The sequence below is a fragment of the Amphiura filiformis genome, chromosome 4 (assembly GCF_039555335.1).
Source record: "Amphiura filiformis chromosome 4, Afil_fr2py, whole genome shotgun sequence".
NCBI lineage: Eukaryota > Metazoa > Echinodermata > Ophiuroidea > Amphilepidida > Amphiuridae > Amphiura > Amphiura filiformis.
In genome coordinates this window covers 66255530-66277459 of record NC_092631.1, presented here as the reverse complement: position 1 = coordinate 66277459, position 21930 = coordinate 66255530, and the positions used below count along the sequence as shown (strand labels likewise).

At 36.1% G+C, this 21930-nt stretch overlaps 1 protein-coding gene across 2 annotated transcripts in view; it reads right to left on the bottom strand.

Moving 5' to 3' along the window:
- LOC140151225 (sorting nexin-14-like) overlaps positions 1-21930 on the bottom strand; it is a 40703-nt gene that overhangs the window by 2724 nt on the left and 16049 nt on the right. The window contains exons 14-31 of one of the 2 annotated variants that reach the window (XM_072173490.1): positions 21774-21840; positions 20432-20487; positions 19280-19336; positions 13716-13801; positions 12710-12774; positions 11154-11362; positions 10281-10330; positions 9658-9758; positions 8987-9098; positions 8480-8520; positions 7299-7369; positions 6027-6075; positions 5327-5456; positions 4269-4362; positions 3250-3320; positions 2145-2240; positions 1159-1250; positions 202-258 (exon numbers count right to left, since the gene is read on the bottom strand). In XM_072173490.1, coding sequence (XP_072029591.1) covers positions 202-258; positions 1159-1250; positions 2145-2240; positions 3250-3320; positions 4269-4362; positions 5327-5456; positions 6027-6075; positions 7299-7369; positions 8480-8520; positions 8987-9098; positions 9658-9758; positions 10281-10330; positions 11154-11362; positions 12710-12774; positions 13716-13801; positions 19280-19336; positions 20432-20487; positions 21774-21840 — 1504 coding nt within the window. The remainder of the gene's footprint in view (positions 1-201; positions 259-1158; positions 1251-2144; positions 2241-3249; positions 3321-4268; positions 4363-5326; positions 5457-6026; positions 6076-7298; positions 7370-8479; positions 8521-8986; positions 9099-9657; positions 9759-10280; positions 10331-11153; positions 11363-12709; positions 12775-13715; positions 13802-19279; positions 19337-20431; positions 20488-21773; positions 21841-21930) is intronic. The other variant, XM_072173491.1, reaches the window with a different exon arrangement.

Sequence of the window (21930 nt, the reverse complement as noted above, 5' to 3'; positions counted from 1 at the left end):
GAAGCACACACAAATCTTGACTTTCACCGCTTTTTTGGAGGGGGCGCAGATTCGATGCTGAGTAGGTCAATCCGGCACCCTCCTAAAGGTGGCACCCAGGGCACATGCCCCCTTGCTATGCCACTGCACACATTAACCATATCCATATATGAAAAAATCCTACTCTAATTAATTGTCTTAATTTGGAAGGGCAAAACTTACATGAGCTATTTCAGGAAACACTTCTTGGAGAATAATATCAAGCAGTACATAAGACAGCTGAAATAAATAGTAAAAATACACAATGTAAGACTAAGTAATTTGTCTTTATAATACCATCAGAATAACCATAGAAAGTTAATAATTAGCCTTGGCCTTGGAGCAAACTTAGCCACCTGGTCATTGTTATATTTTCTATAAACAGGTAGTTTGCTACTGGGGTGGGCAAAGTGTGTTTCTTCAAAATATGCAAAATCATAATAATAGTGGCTGAAGGTTACAAACTAAACAAGTAAAGAACTCACAAAAAGTAACTCGGCCATTATAAATATGCCTGTAAATTAGAAATTATTAGCTGTATTTGGTATCTGAAACCACCAGGGGAAACAAAATTTAATTACGGTGTGACATATTTGTGACATCTCATTTGTTACAAATGATTGAGTATTGTATTCTCAGTTTACGTTTGAAGATGACCAAAATTTCATTTTTGATAAACATTGGTCGCTGCGAATGCCACTTTCAATTGTTTTTTTTCTTTACAAGCACTGTTGTATTATGTACAAAATTGGGCGACTCTGAATGGGGTATCAAAATACGAGTAAACAAACCATCTTTCTATGTTAAATTATTGTGAATACGATGATTAATTCTGAAGTTATACATGTAGGTGTATTTGTAACAGCCGACATACTTTTTGTGAGGTCTTTAGATACAGCAACATATATTTGAACTCAAGGGATCCACAGCAGGTTGGAGAAATCCAGTCTATGATTTTAAGGTCAATTATGCAGACTATAGGCACTTTTTAAAATTCCTAGCTCAATAAAGCAGCAGCTGCCATCGCCTTTGGAAATGGCACTTCATAAGTGTGCTAATGTCATGTAATTAACTAACAAGCATTAACAGCATTTGACAATTAAAGTTTCACCGATTCTCAGTTTATTGTACTCCAATTACCTGTTTGTTGAGTTTTGGATATTGCAAACCATCAAACACGACCTTGCAGCCACTGTAAAACTTGTCTTCACCCAATATCTGAGGTATGACACCTGTATGAAGAAGATATGGTATGTTACTTTCTATTCAAACTGGTATATTATTCACACTGGTATAGCCATCCTTTGGTTTGGATAATATCAATTGTGTGGAATGGGAAGTAAAGCTATTGTTGGTAACAAGGAATGTGTACATGTATGTCCTGATATTCATCATCTACTGTATATGGCCCACAATTCAAATGAGAAACTGAGAGAGCGGATAATTGAATGTGAATTCTGCCCCAGCCAGGGATTGAACCGGGGACCTCCTGCACTAGAGTACAAGACCTAAACCAAAGCTTTTGCCAAGCAGGTATTATACATCAGTGAATCATTAAAACCATGCATCAAATATTTACTACAACACTTTTTAATTATTTCAGTGTTTGGTAGTGATGTAGGAGTCTATTTCATTTGTCGCAGTATCAATCATGCGTGCTAACTGAATACATATGCAATGCGTATGTTTGTATATGCGTATTACGCATATACAAACATTCAAGGATGATTTGTTGGCAACCTTGTGACACAACCCTGCAAAACCACTGATGTCACTACTTTAGGGGAAACAAAATGTGGTATTTTGCATATTATATATCAAATTTGCTTCTGCATGCCAATTTTATTATAGGTTGGGCTACATTAGCAAAATTATGAATTATGTTACAGACATAATTGGTGTTGTGTTGGCAAATTAATATTAAGTACTCTTGAAAAGTAATAATATTTACAAGAAAAACATTAACTGTCCGGCAAGTGAAATGGGAAAATCCATCTTTTGCCAATTGATTTTATTTCACCTATATACACTCATAGACAGCTGATATTTGTAGCTAACATTATTGGTATCTACTTGAGCTATTCACGAATAGAAAAATAAAAGTGCCAATAGTGATCTAAGCTTACTTGGAAAAAACTTGGTCATTTCTTGGAATGCTTCTTTTTTACGAGCCTCTTTCTGGTCTTCAGTTCTTGGTGGGTCGGTATCAAAAAATAATGCATCTGGAAAAATTAGAAACAGAAATGTTTCAAAAATCATTAATATTGTAATAAAGAGTCATGGTTACAAAGGTTTTGCCAATGCCTTACATTACATCAAAGTTGTAACATTACAGTCTGAGCCGAAAATACCAACAGGGATCGGAAGCATGACCCATTCACCCGTGTGCAATGAGCCAGGTCTGTTACGGCTTTATGTGCATGCTCAGATCAAAACAAACTTGACAGGATGGACAAATTTGTGATTCAAACTACATATTAATGCAAAAACTTAGGTAAATTTAAAGCTGTCCATGACATAGTGTATTATTTCCTTAATGCATTGCAATGGTAAAAATCATGATGTAAGTCTCAATAATATGTAGTTTAAAGCACAAGTTTGTTCCTAATTCACATACACATCGTCCATCCTGTTACATTTGTTTTGATCCAAGCGAGGTCATTTTAAATGTCGCGTCAGTGCAGTCTAATTGGACTGCTCATGCATATTAGGTACAATTAGTTATTGAAGCGGAAAATTGGGTTGATTGATCTGAGCAAGCACATAAAGCCGTAACAGACCTGGCTCATTGCACACGGGTGAATTAGGTTGTGCTTCCGATCCCTGTTGGTATTTTCATCTCAGATTATATTATTACACCTCAAAAATATTCATGAGCAAATCATGCTACTTTATTGGTCAATCGCAAATGACACATCCTACTTCTCCTTGCGATAGTTTTCCCTATCTACAAGACAACCTCATTCCCCATCGTCTAAGTTTGGTGTAATACAACACATACTATACAATAGTTCATATCGGGGAAATAGGGCAACTATTTTCCCGCTGTACTTGCTATGGGCCTATGGGTGATAGGCCCATAGCCATTACCCCAGGAAAAATTGTTTGCTCTATTTCCCTTCTAACCATGTGGTATTTGTATAATACATGGCATTCTTTAACAGTTGCAGTGAGAAATAGATCTGGTGGGGAACGCTAAACACTATGTGCAAAAACTGACTACCTACATACCTCTGAGTAAATGGATAATCATTTCTAATTTCTCTTCTTCTTGTACTTGGTCCAACTTGCCTGCTAAATAGCTGAAATAAAATAAGTCATGCAGATTGTGAGCAAATCATGAACAAATCAAATTGTAATCTGATCAACTTAATTTGTATTTCCCCATTTTAACAGCCTTAGTACTTAACAATGGCGTAGTGTCATGAGGGCATGAAAATTTAGAAAATCCCAGGAAAATTGCCGAAAAATGGCTTGTGTCCCAATCATGCCCATTGCCCAACCAATATGACACAATTTCAGGGTTCATTAATAGACTTGAGAGCATGATTGATGATTATTTTATTACCATCTTCAATATCAACGGAAATGCAATTATGCAAAGAGAAATTGTCTCTCTATGGCCAGTATCTCATATTGTACAAATAATGTTGCAACGGTTGTGGTATTTGTTAAACAGTTCCATTTATATATATTTCTGAATTATTTCCTATGACAAATGTCTGTTTGACTGTCATAACAATGTTAAAAACTAAGTATGATAACATCCAAAATGTGGGTTGAAAAGACAAAAGGCCTGTACTCAATGAATAGTTTTAACAACTATTTTCCTTAGCTGTTTTTAACATTGATTTTACATGGCTGTATACATTTTTTAAATCTTTAGATCCATCCAAAGTGCCCCTGCTGGTCAGTTTATAGTATTTTGATGTAAACCTTGGCCGAGAGCGTATTGTAAGTGTACATTGTGTATTTACTATGTTGAAATGCACTGGTCTCTGATTGGCTACTGAGGCGATCTAATGTTGCCGAGTGAAAATTTATGAGTGAAAATTTATGAACAAACTTTGTGCCAAACACGTTGTTAGCTCAAACTTTGCAAAATCACGGTAGTACGTACTCGTCGAAGGTTTACTGCAAAATATTGTAGTTTGCCTTTTAGCTTCCATTACAGAACAAATAATATTAATTGTCCTCTTGAAATGTCTGAAGAGCCGGGGCACTAATTTGGTTGAATATAGTATTTCTACCTGTCAACAAATGTCTCCAATGAATTCTTGAAGAGTTTTCTGATCATGATGAGACCATGATGTACCCATGGAGTTACCTCAAACAAAACACGAGCTGTAAAGAATGCAGATATTCAAATCAATATGAACAAAATACTTAACATTTATGACAACAAATATTATGCAACTGATACATATATTTGAGTCTGTCATCTAATTGTTTGAACTAGAGCAAACTGTCCACCGTTTTCAGATATCACACCACCAAATAAATCCCCATAGAGATATGTAGTAAATATAAATTCGCCTCAAGAATCCACTAGTTCTTCAAAAGCTACGCATGGCGATTTTGTTCGAGATAGGCCGAACGACTCAGGCTAAGCATACATGTATCACTTACACGATGAGATACCGCAGCGTTTCCATTCATACGCGTATATACGATCTGCGCATGCTCAGTACCCCATATAGCATTGCTATTACAAGAACACTAACTGGAAATTCAATACACTCAGCTGAGATTTCTGTTTTCTTTAAACACATATATTTAACTGCATTTTCACCGTAACGTTTTTAAAACGGTGGACAGTTTGCTCTAGTTCAAACAATTAGATAACAGAAATATATGATATATTCAACTGTTTGAGAATATTATCATTATGAAAAGAACAGCATAGTCCATTCAGCTCAGACCATGCTGTCAGCACTGGCTATAGAATATTAAATACCAAGTCTATAATACAATGCACCATACAACTTTCTTTATCTGCGTCAATAATAGAATATTGATTTAAATGGAATTTAATACATCTCTACATCTGAGTTTGTACTATATCACTGAGCGATCTAGCGATCGCTTTCTAGCCAATCAGATAGGACTCCTTTTCTTGCCTTCGGAAAGGCGAGGTATCTTATTGGTGAAATACCAATCGCCAGTCACTCACCAATGGAGTAATAGGACGCGATTCATTGCAGGGAAAAATATTTATTTAGAGGCTGTCGACACTGTGCCTTGCAATATGCTTAGCACATTTCTAATGAGATGAAGCATAGAAACAGAAATATAAAATCCAACCCACCTGCATATAGTATATAATCAAAGACCCCATTGAGTGGCAAGTAGTCGGCTTCAGGGTTTGGTCCCGTCTCATGGAGACTTGTCCTGTCTATCTCTTGTCCTAGGTTGTTGTTAAATAATGCATTACTTGCCTACAACACACAAATAAAGCAAATTGTTATAATAAAACTCAGGAATAAGAAACTAGATCGTGTCTGAAGATCCTATCATTCAAACTCTATATGGCCTGTGATTGGTTAGTAGAGCCTAAAAGGGAGGTTGATTCATCTGGTGCTTTCATCGGAGAAAAGGAATCACAGAAAATGGCGGTAATTTTACAACATTCATAAAAAGCAACTATTTTAGGCATTGTTGACATGGTGCCTTCAGCAAAGAAAGTTTCCTATTATTAAAACCTAACTTTGGAGATGGTTTGTATGTTTGAAGGTGAAAAACTAACCATAGGGTTATTTCACTGCATCTGAAATTTCAATCATCACAACAAATCGTAAACCGTATCAGAGTTTGATTGACAGGTGACATCACACACAAACCTGTTTCTTTATTTCTAGCTTTTATTATAAGGAAAGATTTGTACAAAGATGTTTTCTGATTTTTCTCACACAAAACTGAACTATTTATCATCAGACCAGATTAAAAAACAATTACCTAATTTTTTATCATGGTAAATTTAAACTTTCTTCCCTTAATGTTGTAATTACCTTGTCTTCTACCATCTGCATGGGGTTCATTTCTTCATTTTCAGCTTTGCTGGAAAGAAAATAAACAAGTCATCCAGTAAATATTTTTTTCACCAAAAGCCTGACATAAAAGTGTATACTAAATCAGTTTGACAGATACACTGACATATACACAGATCATGTTGCTAGCAGACAATAAAAGAAGAAATTGTACCGTAAAACCTCGTCTATAAGCATATAGAGTGCTTTTGATGAAAGCTAAATTCATTCACACGCCATCCATCAACTAAATTATAATACATGTATTATGGAGTTTGAGCAAATTAATTACCAATACAAACATATACAAACAAGTACTACTGTAAGACTAATCTATTGTATTGGCATATTTACGGATGTCTCATTTCAATTTAGCCTTCATCAAAAACACACTATATGCTTGTAGACGAGGTTTTACGGTATTGCCCTAGAGTTCGAAACTCAATTTGAAAATCATTTGTTTCAAAATCAATTACGAATTATAAACAGGCAAAATATTTAGCAAATTTTACAAACAAAATATAAAAATTCAAAGATGAACAAATAGACCTAAAGGTTTAGAAATTTTTTCATGTTCATTTTAAACCCACATATAAATGTTAAAACGTTTATACAAATTTGTGAAATAATAAATTGTTTTGGAAACATTATTTTGTTCAGTAAATCAAAATCATCATATTTCCTGAAATAACTGACAAATTAGGGGTTAATAATTGCACATCTGTTGTTTAGAGGGTATTTTGAAATTGAAAATCCCCTCAATATTTGACTTCGGATCCAAGGAATATGCTACGCCCTAAAGGATATTGTGAGGACCAAAGCAAGATGTTTAGATTTTTCACAATACCTGAAAAACAACAGATGCAAAGTTCTTAATCTAATTCATAACCGTCACTTTTGAACTCCTTACTTAAAAAAACAAACAAAAAAACATGATCATTTCAAACTATAGTCTGTATGCCTTGCTCGAGTCAGTAATGTAAATATTATTTTTTATTGTATCTCTAAACGAAATGACGATAAACATATAAAAGTATACAGTTTCAGAAAGGTATTAATGATGCAAGAATCTAACTAGCACAACAGATTCCGGCATAAATGAGCAGGTTTTAAGACAATCCCAAAATATGATTTTACTTTACTGTTTCAAGGAAGGGATATGAACTATAATTAAAAATTCAGATTTTGTATTTTTATATTTTGTCAGCTTTTCCTTAATATTCTGTACAAAAATGAAAGGTGTTATTTTCCTACCTTGGTTTAGGCATAGGTGCTTCAACAGCATTAACTAGTGTCTGCAGAAATGGCTCTAAATGCTGCCCTCTCTAGTTAAAGAGAAACAAAACAAGATCATGAATATTTTGAAATATTTGAATTGGTAGGCTAATAATGCACAGAAGGTGACAAAAAGGCTAAAGCCTATCCTACTCCCAAGTAGGGTAGGCTGGGTGTTTTTTGCTTTTTTTAGCAAATGACTCTAGAAATTACCAAAATCTGTAAATAAATTTGAATTGTTCCCCTTCGCTTGGCTCACATTTTTTAAATCAAAATAAATCTACTTTTGGCCCAAAACAGCAAACATTTTACATGCATATAGCAATTTCCGTTAAACTTGATCCACATTTGATTTGATTTGATTTGTTCGGGTCTTTGACAACCCTGTAACCCAAGAAAGCCTCTATTGAAGCTTATTTCCATTGGGGTCCATCTTAACACCGGGACGGTTTGGGAACAGTCAGGGGTTAACACCCTACTCTTTTCGAAACTGGCTGCGAAATACATGTACAGGTATGGCTCTCTGCACACGGGACTGACGGCTTAACGTCCCCTCCGAAGGACGGGGCTATTTGGCTAATTATGACATTTGGCTAAAAAATGGCTGATTTTACATGCGTATACAGCAAATTAACCAAAATATTAAAAAACAGAAATTTGGGGGTGGTCTGGCTTGTAGAACATATTTTTCCAACATTGCCGAAAGTAATTTTTTCATTTTCAAATTAATTTTTGGCCTAATGATGCACAGGGGAAAGAAGAAAAGAATTACGATAAATCATCATTAATTTGTGTGCTAGGTTGTAATTTCTTAATGTTTCTATGTTACATTGTACGATGCACAAGCCTCTTCCCTTGTTCATATAATGGGTTATTCCATTTAAAATCCACACTACCACTGTGGAAGATTTAGCTTATGTTTTCCACAGAGGGAATATGAGTTTTTACTTGAATAGACATTTAAAATACTCACTCCAAGATATAGCTAAGGCCATAATACAGGGGGAGTGTGGGTTTCAAAATGATTACCTTTGACCAATTACATTTGAAAAACATACTCCCCCTGTGGAAGATATTTCCAAAATCTTCCACAGGGGTAGTGTGGATTTTAAATGGAATAGCCCAATGATGCTTGTACCAATAGCTGAACTATCTCTTACCTCTTTGATAACTTTCACTGAAACAGTTCTCATTAATTTACCTGCAAAACAATTACAGTACAAAAAATTAAATCAAGCATGAATTTGTTTTATGAGTTTACATTCATCATTTCTGCTACCACAAAATGAGCGTTAAGTCAAATAAACGGCCCCGGGCGTTACATTTTCCCAAGGGGGGCGTTTATTCAAGGTCAATTTTAGAACGATAATTCCTGTTAAAATCATTAGGTAAACTAAAAACACACGCTAAAATGACGAACTATGAACTAGAAACACTGACTTCAGGCTCACTTCCGGGTTTCTGATCCAGATTTTCGCCAATTATTGACGCTATTATCGACCATGTGCGCAACTTGGTAAGCTTACTACACAAGATAGCATGGAAATATCTGCATTTTTGAAACATCTTGGTTGAAAAAAGTGGTGGGGGCGTTTATTTGAGGGGGCGACTATTTGACGAAATACGGTATATATAATGTTACAGTTTGATTATGACAATTGACTTACTAAGATTAACATCTTCAAGAAATTTGTTAGAAAATTCATCAGATGTTGAAGAATAGTTGAGAAAGCTGTATAGCAGCTGGCTACTTCTTAGGATTGGTTTGGTTAGTAGGGTCTGAAAAGTAGCATGGTAATTGAAATAAAAACAAAAAACATTACTTAGGTAAAATATTGGAGTACACTCTCTTTTAAAACATGGTAAGTTTCACGCTACATTTATCTACACACTTTTCAGGTTTCAAGCTCAAATTCCTGAGACCAGAGAAGATGAGAAAGAGGCATGTACATCACCTGGCACTTGAGAAGCTAATTATAAACTTTACAATCACAAAATATGCAAACATAACAATAATACACAGTTTTTAATAAAAAAATAATATTATTTTTTGGAGCTTTGTTATCCTATATAGTTAGAGCATGTCAGCTCAAATTCCTGAGGCTGAGGCATCACATGGCGGTTGATGAGCTAATCATACTTTTACAAGCCCAAGGTATGAAATTAGGAAACAATGACAATAATATATGTTTCTTTGTATAAAATATACTCTAATTATTTTTGAACAGGGTTTGACAGTATGCTATAATCAAACCAAATTACATCGCTGGCAAAAGATTACAGCAAGTTAAACTGATGATATTAACAATAATGACAATGATGATCACAAGATCCTTACCTGAATGTACTTTTCTAGTGCTAATCTTTTTCTTTCATAGAATTCAAATGATCTAGTACTGAATGGTCTTTTCTGTGGCAAGGTTGCATCTTCAAATCCACCTGCACAAATTAATAAGAAGACAAAGAAGAAAAAAATGTTTTAAAGAAGAAATTTTTTTTGAAAGAAACATAACATTGTGGACCATGACAATAACTGGAAAAAAATGTTACAAGATTCTACAGATTTAATGATATAATTATTTAACAGCAGGTAGGGATTGTTTAGTTCCACCTACATAGGAGTCAAAACGAAAACTAGGTGAAACTAAAACTAGGTGAAACTAAACAATCCCTACGAGCGTGTGTAACTAAACCAACACAGACACCCAAGTTCCAACGAAGCTCAGAACTCCGCTGTATGCAACCACTGCAATAAGAATCTTCTTTAATCCTGAAGAAGCACTCATATAGAGGGGAGATAGAGGGGAGAGGTGGTTCGAAAAAAGAGTCAGAGAATCAATTTGGGAGGGAGTGGAGGAGCCCGCCATTAAAAAAAAGAAGTGGACTCTGCTTTGAACTGCTGGATGAATAATCTACACAAAGATATAATGCATCAATGATATGGACATCAGTGATACTTACCATGGAATTCTTTCAGTTTGTTTTCTAACACATAAAATTCTGTGTAGCGCCTGTAACAAGGAACAGCAAGTACAATATGGTGAATAAACAAGCTAGCAAAATGTTTCAAAATGTATATCGTGTACAGGAATCTAATTACATTGAGTAACAGAGTGTATCACACATTGGTAGGTTTATACACAACAGTTGCATCAAAAGCTATGAAAATTAAAGCTTCTCTTTCCTGCAGTAGAATATCATCATCTTTAATATGAATATACAGTATTTTCATTTAGTACTGATTTCCATGTTATCTACTTTTGTCATGAATATTTTTTATCAGGAAAGGCACACTGCACAATGTGCAGTGCACATGCAATGACTTGTCACATGGTTTCCATTTCACATTGACAATGTGTATGTATTCTATTATAATGGAAATAAGGCAAAAAAAGTTTGTCTCAAAGCTTGCGCGCATTTGTAAAATCGCACGATTTGAAAAAAAAATTCGGCGAAAATCAGATTTTTTCCTCACAATACCATAAAAATACCAAATTGGGAATAATAATTTTTTAAAAAATATTGCATTTCACATTTGTTTTCAAACCACTTGTGCGCTTTGAGACAAACCTTTTTGTTGGCCTAACAATAACATATTCTTTGGTACAGGAAAAATTTGATCAAGGTCAACAACGACTGTAATCTTACAGCTGAAAATATAAACTCAACCTCATATGATACATGTTTAAATTACCGTACTGACGCGAATATAGTCCCACCCCGTTTTTGGGTGAACATTTTTCAAAATTGGGGGTGGGACTATACTCGAAGGTGGGACTATACTTGTGTCAGTACGGTAATACAATTCTGTAAAAAAAAGAAGATGCCACTGACCGTGCAACCGTCCATGATGCTTTCTCTCCTGTATTACCTCCCAACTCTACATCTACCCTCTGTACTTCAATGATGTAAACAAATATCTCTTTCCTGTCCTCCAATCTCTTTTCCACCCTAGGAATACTAACACGCCAGGGACCCAAGTCATGTATCGGAGATGCAAGCTCTCTTTGGTAGTCCTCAGTGGAGTCAAATTCTGCATTGGCCTGTGAAAAATAGATCAGATATGCTTGTGAATCCATTTTAATATCATAACTTGTGCAAATATTATGTCAAACTATCTCTGCTCAGGGTTGTAACAAGTCACCAAATATTCAGGTCAAGTTGTTTGACATAATTTTTACTCACATCTCGAGTTGCTGTAAACATACAAGGGGTTAAGGAGTGTGGATTTCAAATGGAGTCACCCATTTCAAATTCACAATTGACCTTTTCGGTAAATCCCATAAGTCTTTGCGAGTATACGTGAGAACTTCGTCATTTGACGTCACGCCAATCTGCGCCGATCGTTTTCGAACATCGTTACTGCGCATTGCAAGTCGGCGTGACGTAAAATGACGTGTTCTCAGGTGTACTCGCAAAGGCTTATGAGATTTACCGAAAAGGTCAATCCCAGTGTGGAACATCAAGGTCATGTCTAGAGGTGTGTGGATTTCAACTGGAATAGCCCAGTTACACATATTACCCCGCCAGACTTCATCAGGTGTCCGATTACATTGGAAGGTCCACATTAAAGATTTTGCAAAGGATTATGTCTAATTTAAATTAAATGTAGTGTGGCACACCGACATCGCCTGGCTAATAATTATTTGGTGCAGCAGTGACATTAAAATGAATACACGGGATCGATACACGTGAATTGCTATGCACGATTTTGATATCAGACGAAAATCTTCGGATACTGAGTTAGAAAATGATGAATATCTCCGTAAATGAATTTTTCTCAAGAAACCAGATGTGGTCTCATACACTTGAAAATACGTGTTGAACAGATATTATAGTCGTTAGCGTGCGCTTTGAAAATTGGCCGTGCGCTTTGAACTCAAAATTTGACCAAGACTCTCAATTTTATATTGCGTTGGTCTTGTATGGACTACAGCGCGCAGCAGGCTATAGCGGCACTCACTCAAGTGGAGAGAGTATAACCATTGACCGCAATGTCGTATACAAGCTTGCTCACAGAGCGAGAAATCAATTACCCGTCTATGTCAGTAGCCTTAGTCAGGTCACTTACAAATAATATGCATCTCATAAGGTCCGAATAAAATGGTCATGGGTGGCTGTGGATTCAACCTACCATGGCGATTTCTACTATGAAGATATCGGGGCGATGTCACTGTGTGTGGGGAAGTCATTTGGGTATGTAATACTACTTGGACAGGTAACACAGGTTCTATAAAATTAAAACACTGATATCAAATCTCTGAGTGCTGTATCTTCTATAGCAAGTCCAATCTTTTTGGACGCAACATAGCCAAGTGAGTTGCAAACTTTAGTTCCAGTATTAGATTTAATGTCCCAAATAAAGATTAATGTGTTATAGTTTCACTTACTGTGTGTTGGTTGGCATCTGAATCAAACAAGTCAAGACTCAGGAATGAAGGATCACCTCCTTCACCTGAAAAATAGTACATGAGAAAATTATAAGACCGGTATAATTCTGAGGTAAAATGGTTTGAAATTTATGATGATATATGTTTGATTTTTCATTACATTATTGTGGTTTCCTCTAACTAGTGAGATTTTCCTATTGAAGCCAATTAAGGCTCATTCGCATATGGATTGTGCTCATCAGGTAGCACATTTTAGGATGCAGCCAAGGTGTGTGGTTTTCCCCTGACTGTTTCAACCCAGCACATGCAGATGTTGATTTTTATTGCATAAGGGGATCAGGATTCTATGATTAGTATAATACTTTATACACAAGTTTAGGTTGGGAAGAAATAGCTGGAAGATGTAGAAAGCTAGAAGGAATAATGGAATGAGCAGGCAGGATGTCAGAGGACAGGTTGGTAGTGGTATATGGAGGTTATGCATGGATTTAGTGGTGTAGGCAGTGGTAGGTAGTAAGTATGGTGTCAAAGATGCTATTAGGCTTGTGCTTCTGGAAGGCAAAGAACACAGCATGTCCAGATGCAAACATCAACAGTGTCGAATAAGCTATTCAACAAGATCCTTATATCATTTCAAGGCACAATCCTTTATTTGACCCAACAGACTTGACTTAAAGTAACACCCATACAAAATCCAAGTCAGAAACCAGGTGATACAAACAGGAAAGTCAACTTAATATGTCATTGGATAGTTAACAGGAATGCGTGGATGCTTTCCCAGCCATTGGTAGTCACTGAGGTGATTTTTTACATGAGTGCCAAAGTTGCAACCACCCATGTCCACCAGTATTCACCAAGATGTCAACCGCCAAGAGAGTTTGTGTATGACAGAAGGAATCATGGGAAATAACAACATCATACGCCCATGTTTCTTTCATGGTAATACCAATGCGGGGGTGTGTGTATGTGTATGTGTATGTTTGTGTATATGTAATAATATTCTTACCTGCATTGCCTTTGAACACTCCTTTTATTTTGCTGCCAAGGTTTTTCATTGCTGCCAAGGGTTCCGTTGCACGCTTCTGGACCACTCTGAAAGGATAAACATTATAACATCTACATAACTTATGCACATTAAGATTTAGGCCTACAACCATGCTGCGTGGCAATAACTAGATGACATACCTCACATAGTGCAGCTAATCATGTTTTTTCAGTCAAAACCAATCCTATTCTGCCCCAAAACTGCTGATTTTACATGCATACAAAAGTAAAAAGAGAAGAAAGAATCCCAATTAAGCAAAAGCAGTTTTTTTTTATTAACGCCCGAGTATAAGGGTTCAGACTAGGGAGTGTGATTAGTTTATTACTATTACAGTTAGAGGTGGGTTACATGTAGGGTGAGAGTAAGGTGCAAAGGGTCATATGGATTTTTTATTATTATTAATCCTCCTCAATGACATAAAATATATCAACAATTATGAAATAAATACAAGGACTTTTATGCATATTAAAAAATAAAAATAAAGCTAGAATATAAATGTGTTAAAAATAAAATCAAGAAGCTTATTTGAATATTCCATGAACAGTATGGGACCACCCAACTCTGACTTTTGACAAATATACCACATATCAGAAAAATAACAAAAACCTAAACAGAATTTCCCAAATGTCTTATAGTTAAAGGCATAAGTAAAGGTGCAAGTAAAAAAGGAACAGAAGTGTAGGTTTTGTTCTTCAGGAAAATAACCTGGTGAGCACAAAACAAAGATTTCTTTTAAAAGTGATATCCATAAATCCAAGGATATTAGAGTAACTTTCAGGTACCCTTTAGATACTACTACTTTTTTTACATCATTTATACTATATTCAGACTTCATCAAACACCCCCTCTTGTAAATGCCGCCAAGTGTGGAGGTGTGTGTATATTCCAACTGGGGAGATTCACACACCCACATTCAAACTGGGGAGATTTTTTTACACAAATCTCACAGCAACCGCCATACTGTGGAGGTTGCTCTAATCAGAAAATGACAGGTGGTATACCCCCCTCTATGGCTCAAAAACCCCATTTTTGAGCTTATCTTCAACTGTGGAGCTCCACGGTTGTTAGCAGACTCCGCAGTGTGAATGTGACAAAACACACACACCTCCACAGTTGGAGGCATTTACAAACGCAACAAGTGTTAATTACAGTAGCACACATGTACATGGATACACTCACAGTTGGATACACTCACAGTTGGATGCACATGCAGTAATGCATGCATGCATGGCATGCACATACATGTACATAAGAAACATTCGCAACATTCACAAGCAGCAGGAGTATTCATAATAGTATGCCTTGCAACACACGTGTTACCACCAGCACACATGTTGAGTGACACACACCAAGTTTTATTTTGATTATCTGCGGACATGCACATTGAGTTCTACCGGTCTTACCACAGACTCTTATAGAGGTTTATACGCCCCTGTAGCATGGACTAACCATACATCAACTGTAGATATTGATTAGAATGCATTTGTTATGCTACATTATGTTATTTACAATTTACCAACACAGTTTGTCACATGCTCCTGCTTGAGGGTGTTTACAAAGCACATACAAACATAAAACAGACCAATATGTGCAGACCTACACATAAAAAGTAAATGAAGACTAGCAAAAATACTTGCAAAATCAATTCTACGCACACGCTTGCTAAATTTATATTATTTTGTTGCCTACATTAACAACTTTGTGTGATGTTTTAGCTGTGTAACTGATTAACAGATGCTTCTTTTAGGAACACTCACTAGCAGCTATAACTGAAGACAGAGATAAAAGACTAGTTCACATCTGAAATTCTGACAACTAGACAGAAAATACCATACTGCCCAGGTTGGCAACCAATCATGGCACGCCTTTGCCCAGACGCGAACTAGTCTCTTTTTTTATCTGTTTTTCATTATACAATGCTAAAATTTCATTTGAATGAATACAGTATTAATAATCATATATATTTCAAAGGACAAAATGTGGGTGGAGCAAAAATACTGATCAAACCAATCAAGGAAATGATCGCAAATACCAGCCAATCAGGTGTTGAATGCTGTGTTTATTCAAATGAAATCATACTGTAGCAGTATAGAGGTTTGTGCATATGATGTATCATACCGTAAATATGGCGGTGTACTCAAATGCATTCAACAAAAGCATGATTGTAATCTACCGCGACAGTTTGTCTCACACACATAACAAATGCCCTACGATCAAATAGGTTGACGACAACGTTTGATTGAATGCACTGCACTGCGCCATGATTACGGTGAAGGACACCGGTTTAAATCCTTTGTTTGAAGCCAATCAATAATTTCATGCATAACCTCTATATACTAGCAGTTGAAGTGGTAGTAGAGAAGGTAGTATTTTTGAAGTGGTAGTAGAAGTAGGTGTACATAATCACTCAGACGTGGGGTAGTAGCAAAAACTACTGCATCCTACTACTACAGTGTCGTGACTCGGCCGCATCCCTGCTCTTTTGACCAGAGAGGGTTGCTACACACTGACGATTTTATGGATGCGGCTATTGTAAAGAAAATAGCATCTCCTCGGTAGCTTGTTGTAATCACTGGTGGATAAAAACACACGCAGAGTAGTAGTATAAATACTGTACTCTGATGTTGGCACAATTGACCAATGAGATGTTGAGATTACTTAATTATACTGTAAAAATATGATAATATATGAGGTGTAGTAACATGTTATCACAGTACCTACATAGAGAATATTAGCTGTACAATATTGTTGCAGTTTTCCCATACGGACAAATCCCAGATAATTACATACTGTGACATGGATTATACTGGCTGTTGAGGGTGATGTTTTACAGTTCAAAGCCAAGTTTGCTACTGGGCAAATCACACTTAGAGGACGGGTTAATCTGGCATTACCAATATACAGCCATTTGTTTTTCATTTTAATAAATCAACTATTATACAACATGTGCCAAGAATGTGAATTGAAGAGGATTGGACTCATCACTCAGACTAGCTATACACAGATGATATCAACACATGGACCATGCACTCTCATGGACCACAAACCACATGGCATCACAATAGAAACCCACCAAGGCAAGTAAGTACCCATTTTGGGCAAGAAATGGCAAGGCTATAAGCTAAAATAATAGTTTCTCGATCATGAGAGCTCAATAGGAACGCAATGACAATTGCGTCGGCGTACAACACACGCTTTGGGTAGCGTTGCATTTCCTGTGCGTGCACAATCGATCGTGCTATCGTGTCATTCCACTAAACTTGCCACATTACGCAGTGCACGCGGTACATTCATACTCTCATGATCGAGAAATTATTATTTTAGCTATAGGGGAGGAAAGGTAAGGTAGCCTATTAAAAAGGCAAGGAATGGCGAGGTTGAGATAACTAAATTAAGTCTTGCTCAGATTCTGGGCAAATTTGGCGAGGAAAGGCAAGAAATGGTGAGGAAAGGCGATATACATCCAGCGCATCCAGACATGCCACAGACATTTTGTCTGGACTGTAAGTAGCACCCAATTAACACAATTGTTATCATGTTGACTCAACTGGTCATAACCAATTTTATTACACTCAGCCAGAGAGCACAGGAAGATGATGTAATTATTAGTGTGAAATTCTGTTATGTTCCCCAGGATGCAGAATCCAAAGAGAGCCCACAAGCCAAATCTAGCCACCAATCTGATTGATTCAATCCAGCTCACTCTCTGACTGCACCTTGAAAATGTCTCAAATCAAATAACTTTATGACCATTCAAATTCTTATTTGTTACAATATCACATGCAGATCCTTTCCCTCACCAAACTTTTACATTTCTCTCTATCTCATGTCATGATTTATTGATTAATATTTCAAGCTTGATCATTTTTGGGAGATGTTTTTGGAAAGTGTTACCCACTGTTACCTATCTGAAGCTGCAACTGACCCTACAAAAATGAGCCTATGTAGACATGAAAAACTGATTACAATATGTGACCATCCACCACGAAGTGGTAGTAAAGTCGGCTCTGGATCATTTTCAGTTTATTGCAGATTTTGAATGAATGCACTTTCAGCTTCAAAATGACACCTCAACCAGCTTCATCGGACATCTGGAAGTGAAGTTATGGTTTATCAAAGGTCAAATTCCTAATATACTTTACATAGAAATCCATATACTGTTTTTGATTGTATCTCAAAATGGAAAATGCCGACTTTACGACCAGTTTGTGGTGGATGGGCACATATGCAACACTGAAAAACTATACAGATAAAATTTTCACATTTTCCTGTGAATTTGATGCAGAAATTGATTAAAAAACACGGATAAAGTGAACAAAATGTGCTGAAACACATCTGTAAGTAGAATCTTAATACCAATTAGGTCTTATATTTCACTATGTTGTGCAATCATTTATAATATTTTTACATTGTCACAACAATTCTATACAATGAGACATATACTGGGAGGAGTGCTAATGATATCGGTGGGATGCCGGTGCAGACTGGACAGAGTCAAAAGTGCTGATTGCTAACATCTACCAGGCATTAGGGATACCAGTATCTTACTACCATCATAGACATTAGAAATACTGTCACCAGAAGAGACAAAATAACTCAACAGGTGGCCTCATGTGCTTAATTCTTTGTCCAATCACTAGGGATGAGCCATTTCATACTGACCAATCAGACAGCTTGTTACTTCTTTTGTAGCAACGTATGATTCTGTTCATTGGTCAACATGTATTTTGTTCATTCCTAGTGTACATTGTGTCAACTATAAATTTAAATTTTCCCAAATGATTGGATGGGACAAAATCAACAAGCGAGTTGTTACATCTTTCATTTACCAGTCAGCATTGTATAACAGGAAATGTTCATACTTTTTGTGGTAAAACAGGCAACCACAAGTTTAAAACCCATCAAAATTTTTTTAATTTTAAGGTTTCAATATGTAATAACCTGTTATACACTACTGATTATTGAACGTCACAAGGTCAAATAGCACAAATCACAAATATGACATATGTGACCTGCTACCACGAAATCAGCGTAAAGTCGCCCGACTTTATGCTCATTTTGTTGAGTTGGTACTTGGTAGTTTCGAGATATTTGGTCTGACTATTTGATGTTCTTTCTTTGCCGCCACCTGTACAAGCCAGTAGTAATATCCTTTGTGAATGGCCCATTGTGCCCCCATTCACAAAGGACATACAGACATACTTAGTGGCTTTAACAGGTAAGTGAACACCAACGCAGTAGCCAGGGCGTTTTGAGTGACTAACACCTTGCGACTTTACGCCGCTTTCGTGGTAGCAGGTCATGCACATATATGTGTAAATGGTGAAAGAAAAAAATAATCATTTTAAGTTGTGTGATAAAACTGATAATTTCAAATTATATTCATGTAACACTCATCTTGAGAAACAAAAGTCTCACAAAGGTCAATTTTTAATCAAGTTGGACTATTTTGGATATATATTATCTGCCAATCATGCAAGCCACCTGCTCATGACACCGTTACACTATACTGACACAATACTAACCGCTGTGCTGAAGATGCTGGTGCTACCATATCGGAGGGACTTAGCTCTGACTCGGGACTTCACCATTGTGCAATAGGGACAAAATATGACCAGGTAGAAGATAAAATGTTTAAATACATAATATAAAGCGTTATTTACAATGAAACTTATCCACCAACATAACATGTTTTGAAGGAAAAAAACAATCAATAATAATTAGGAGTAATTAGGACGCTCACTGGCAGTGTATTCACAGAAGGCATCTTTTACTAAATGCATATTTAAACCTTGTAATTTATTTGTCACCAACTCTGACAAAACGACAAACACATTGCATTGTTGATATTATTAGATCTTGAATATAAATTAAAGAAGACAAAATACACAAATAATATATGCAAGGATAAAAAGTTAAATGTACCTCAAAAATAAATTTTGAATAAGGCAAATGGGCTACCGTAAAAACTTGATAGCATATGTGCTTACTATCGAGCGCTTTTGAAAACATGAAATTGTACCAAAGTCCGGCACTTTACCAACTGAGCTAACAGGGTTGAGACACAAATTTGCAGGTTTTCTTGTTCGTATATAACTATGTGTAATTGTATCAATGATTTGCTCAAAACCCTTTACACTTTTGTGGATGGGGCACTTCATGTTTGCATGTTTTAAAAGTGCTTGATAATAAGCACATATGCTACCTATCGAGTTTTTACGGTATTCTAATTGAAATCCACACGCTCTATGGATCTATAATCTTCCACACAGGGAGTGTGAATATCAAATGGGGTTACCTGAATGAGCGACTTCATTTGAAATTCACACTCTCTGTGTAGAAGATTAAGGCCATGTCTTTCGGATTTCATCTGAAATAGCCCATTGGACTAACCGACATTTTATTAACAAGGAGAAAATATCACAAAAAATGCAACACAAACCCAAACATCTCAGACCCCTGGTCAATACTATAGTGTAAGTAAAATAGCTTGAGACCATTATAGCATAAAAAACTTGCATTAATGTTAGGACAATTTAAGTTGTTTAATACATCAAATCAACTCAAATTCGTCCCCACAGATTAGTATACAGCCCCAGTACATGATTCATATTCCAATGTTAGCTTATAAGCCATGCACATATACCCAATGCAGTGTAGCATGCTATGGGACTTACCTCTTACCAGCCCTCATGAATATTTGCTGCCTGGGACCACACAACATGGTATAGTACTGTAAGGAGACAAAGAAAACACAAAATAATTATTGACTTATTTTGATGTCTGGATATAATTATGTGAACATAATACACATTCAGATTTTCAAGTATTTTGTTCGTAATTCCCTGTTCCAAAGAAACCAATAATTAAAGTCCCATTCAGTGATCCCAGCGAAAGTATAAAAAAAAATAAATTGTGTATAAATTCCTTAAGAGTGAAGGATAAGTCGTTGAAATTGTTATTAGGTATTTCTGAAATGAAACATTTGGGCAAAAAAAAAAGGAAACAGCATTATTGACAAAGTTGAAGCCCCATTGAAATACCTGTAGCTAATTTATATACTGTCAGTATATAAATTACAGATTCATGTAAAATGTCTTATTTTGTCTCTCTGACTCGTACACAGCTTTATAGCAGGTTATGTTAGCACATCTATGACAATGGCAAAGGTACCAAAATCTGAATTTTCATGATTTTTAGGATCGTCCGGATGAGCAAATAACTAAATGGGCCTTTAAGAGAATTATTGAGCACATTTTAGACACAGCGATATTTGGAATCTTCCTGTCCTATACAAACCAATGTTTAAGAAGAGATGTTTTGGTGATTTCAGCTGAATTTATGATAACCCTGATTGAACTGGCAACCATAATTTGGCGTTGGAATCTTCTTTTAAAGGTCTGTGACCAGATTGACAGCGTCATACTCCCATGAGATTTTGGTATCATGAGAAAGCTCAAATTTTCTCATTACCCCAGAAATGTTGTTTGCCCAATATATGTTTTGTTAGATGGCGTGAGCAAAGATATGGTAAAAAGTGGAAATCACCAGCAGAATGCACTATCCTAGGTAATGGATCAGTGGTTATACACATTTTTGCTTCTCAAATCAAAACTGCTAAAGCAATGCAACTCAAAATTTGGAAATATTGTTTCAATGGTAGACTCAATGTAAGAAAGAAAACAGAATATGAAATAATCTGATCACCCAGCTTTAATAGACCGTATCGAATAAACTCATGCGGAACGGTATAACAATTGAAATGGCAGCCACGTTGGGTCTAAGTTTTAAGTGACAGAGGGACAGGTGTCTAGTTCGATTCCAAAACCATTCATACCTATCACATGTTTTATTGTATTAACGTGCGAATTGCCCTGTGGTACCTTATGGTGAATTTTATTTAAATGATGACGAGTGACGTAGTATTCGATAGGGTCTATAGACAAGACCTAGCCATCTTAGGTGTGGAATTCTAGGCAGCAGAAATGTCAAATTTAACTCTTTTTTTTGCAGACTTACCTCATCACTTTGATGAAACAGTGGACAAAACACATTCTCAAGAAGCTTGTATGCATTCTCATAAGCTCTGCAAATCAAAATTGAAACACCATTTTGATATCATTAAAATGGGCTATGTTATACAACAAGGCATGCCATCCACAAGCTGCACCTTATT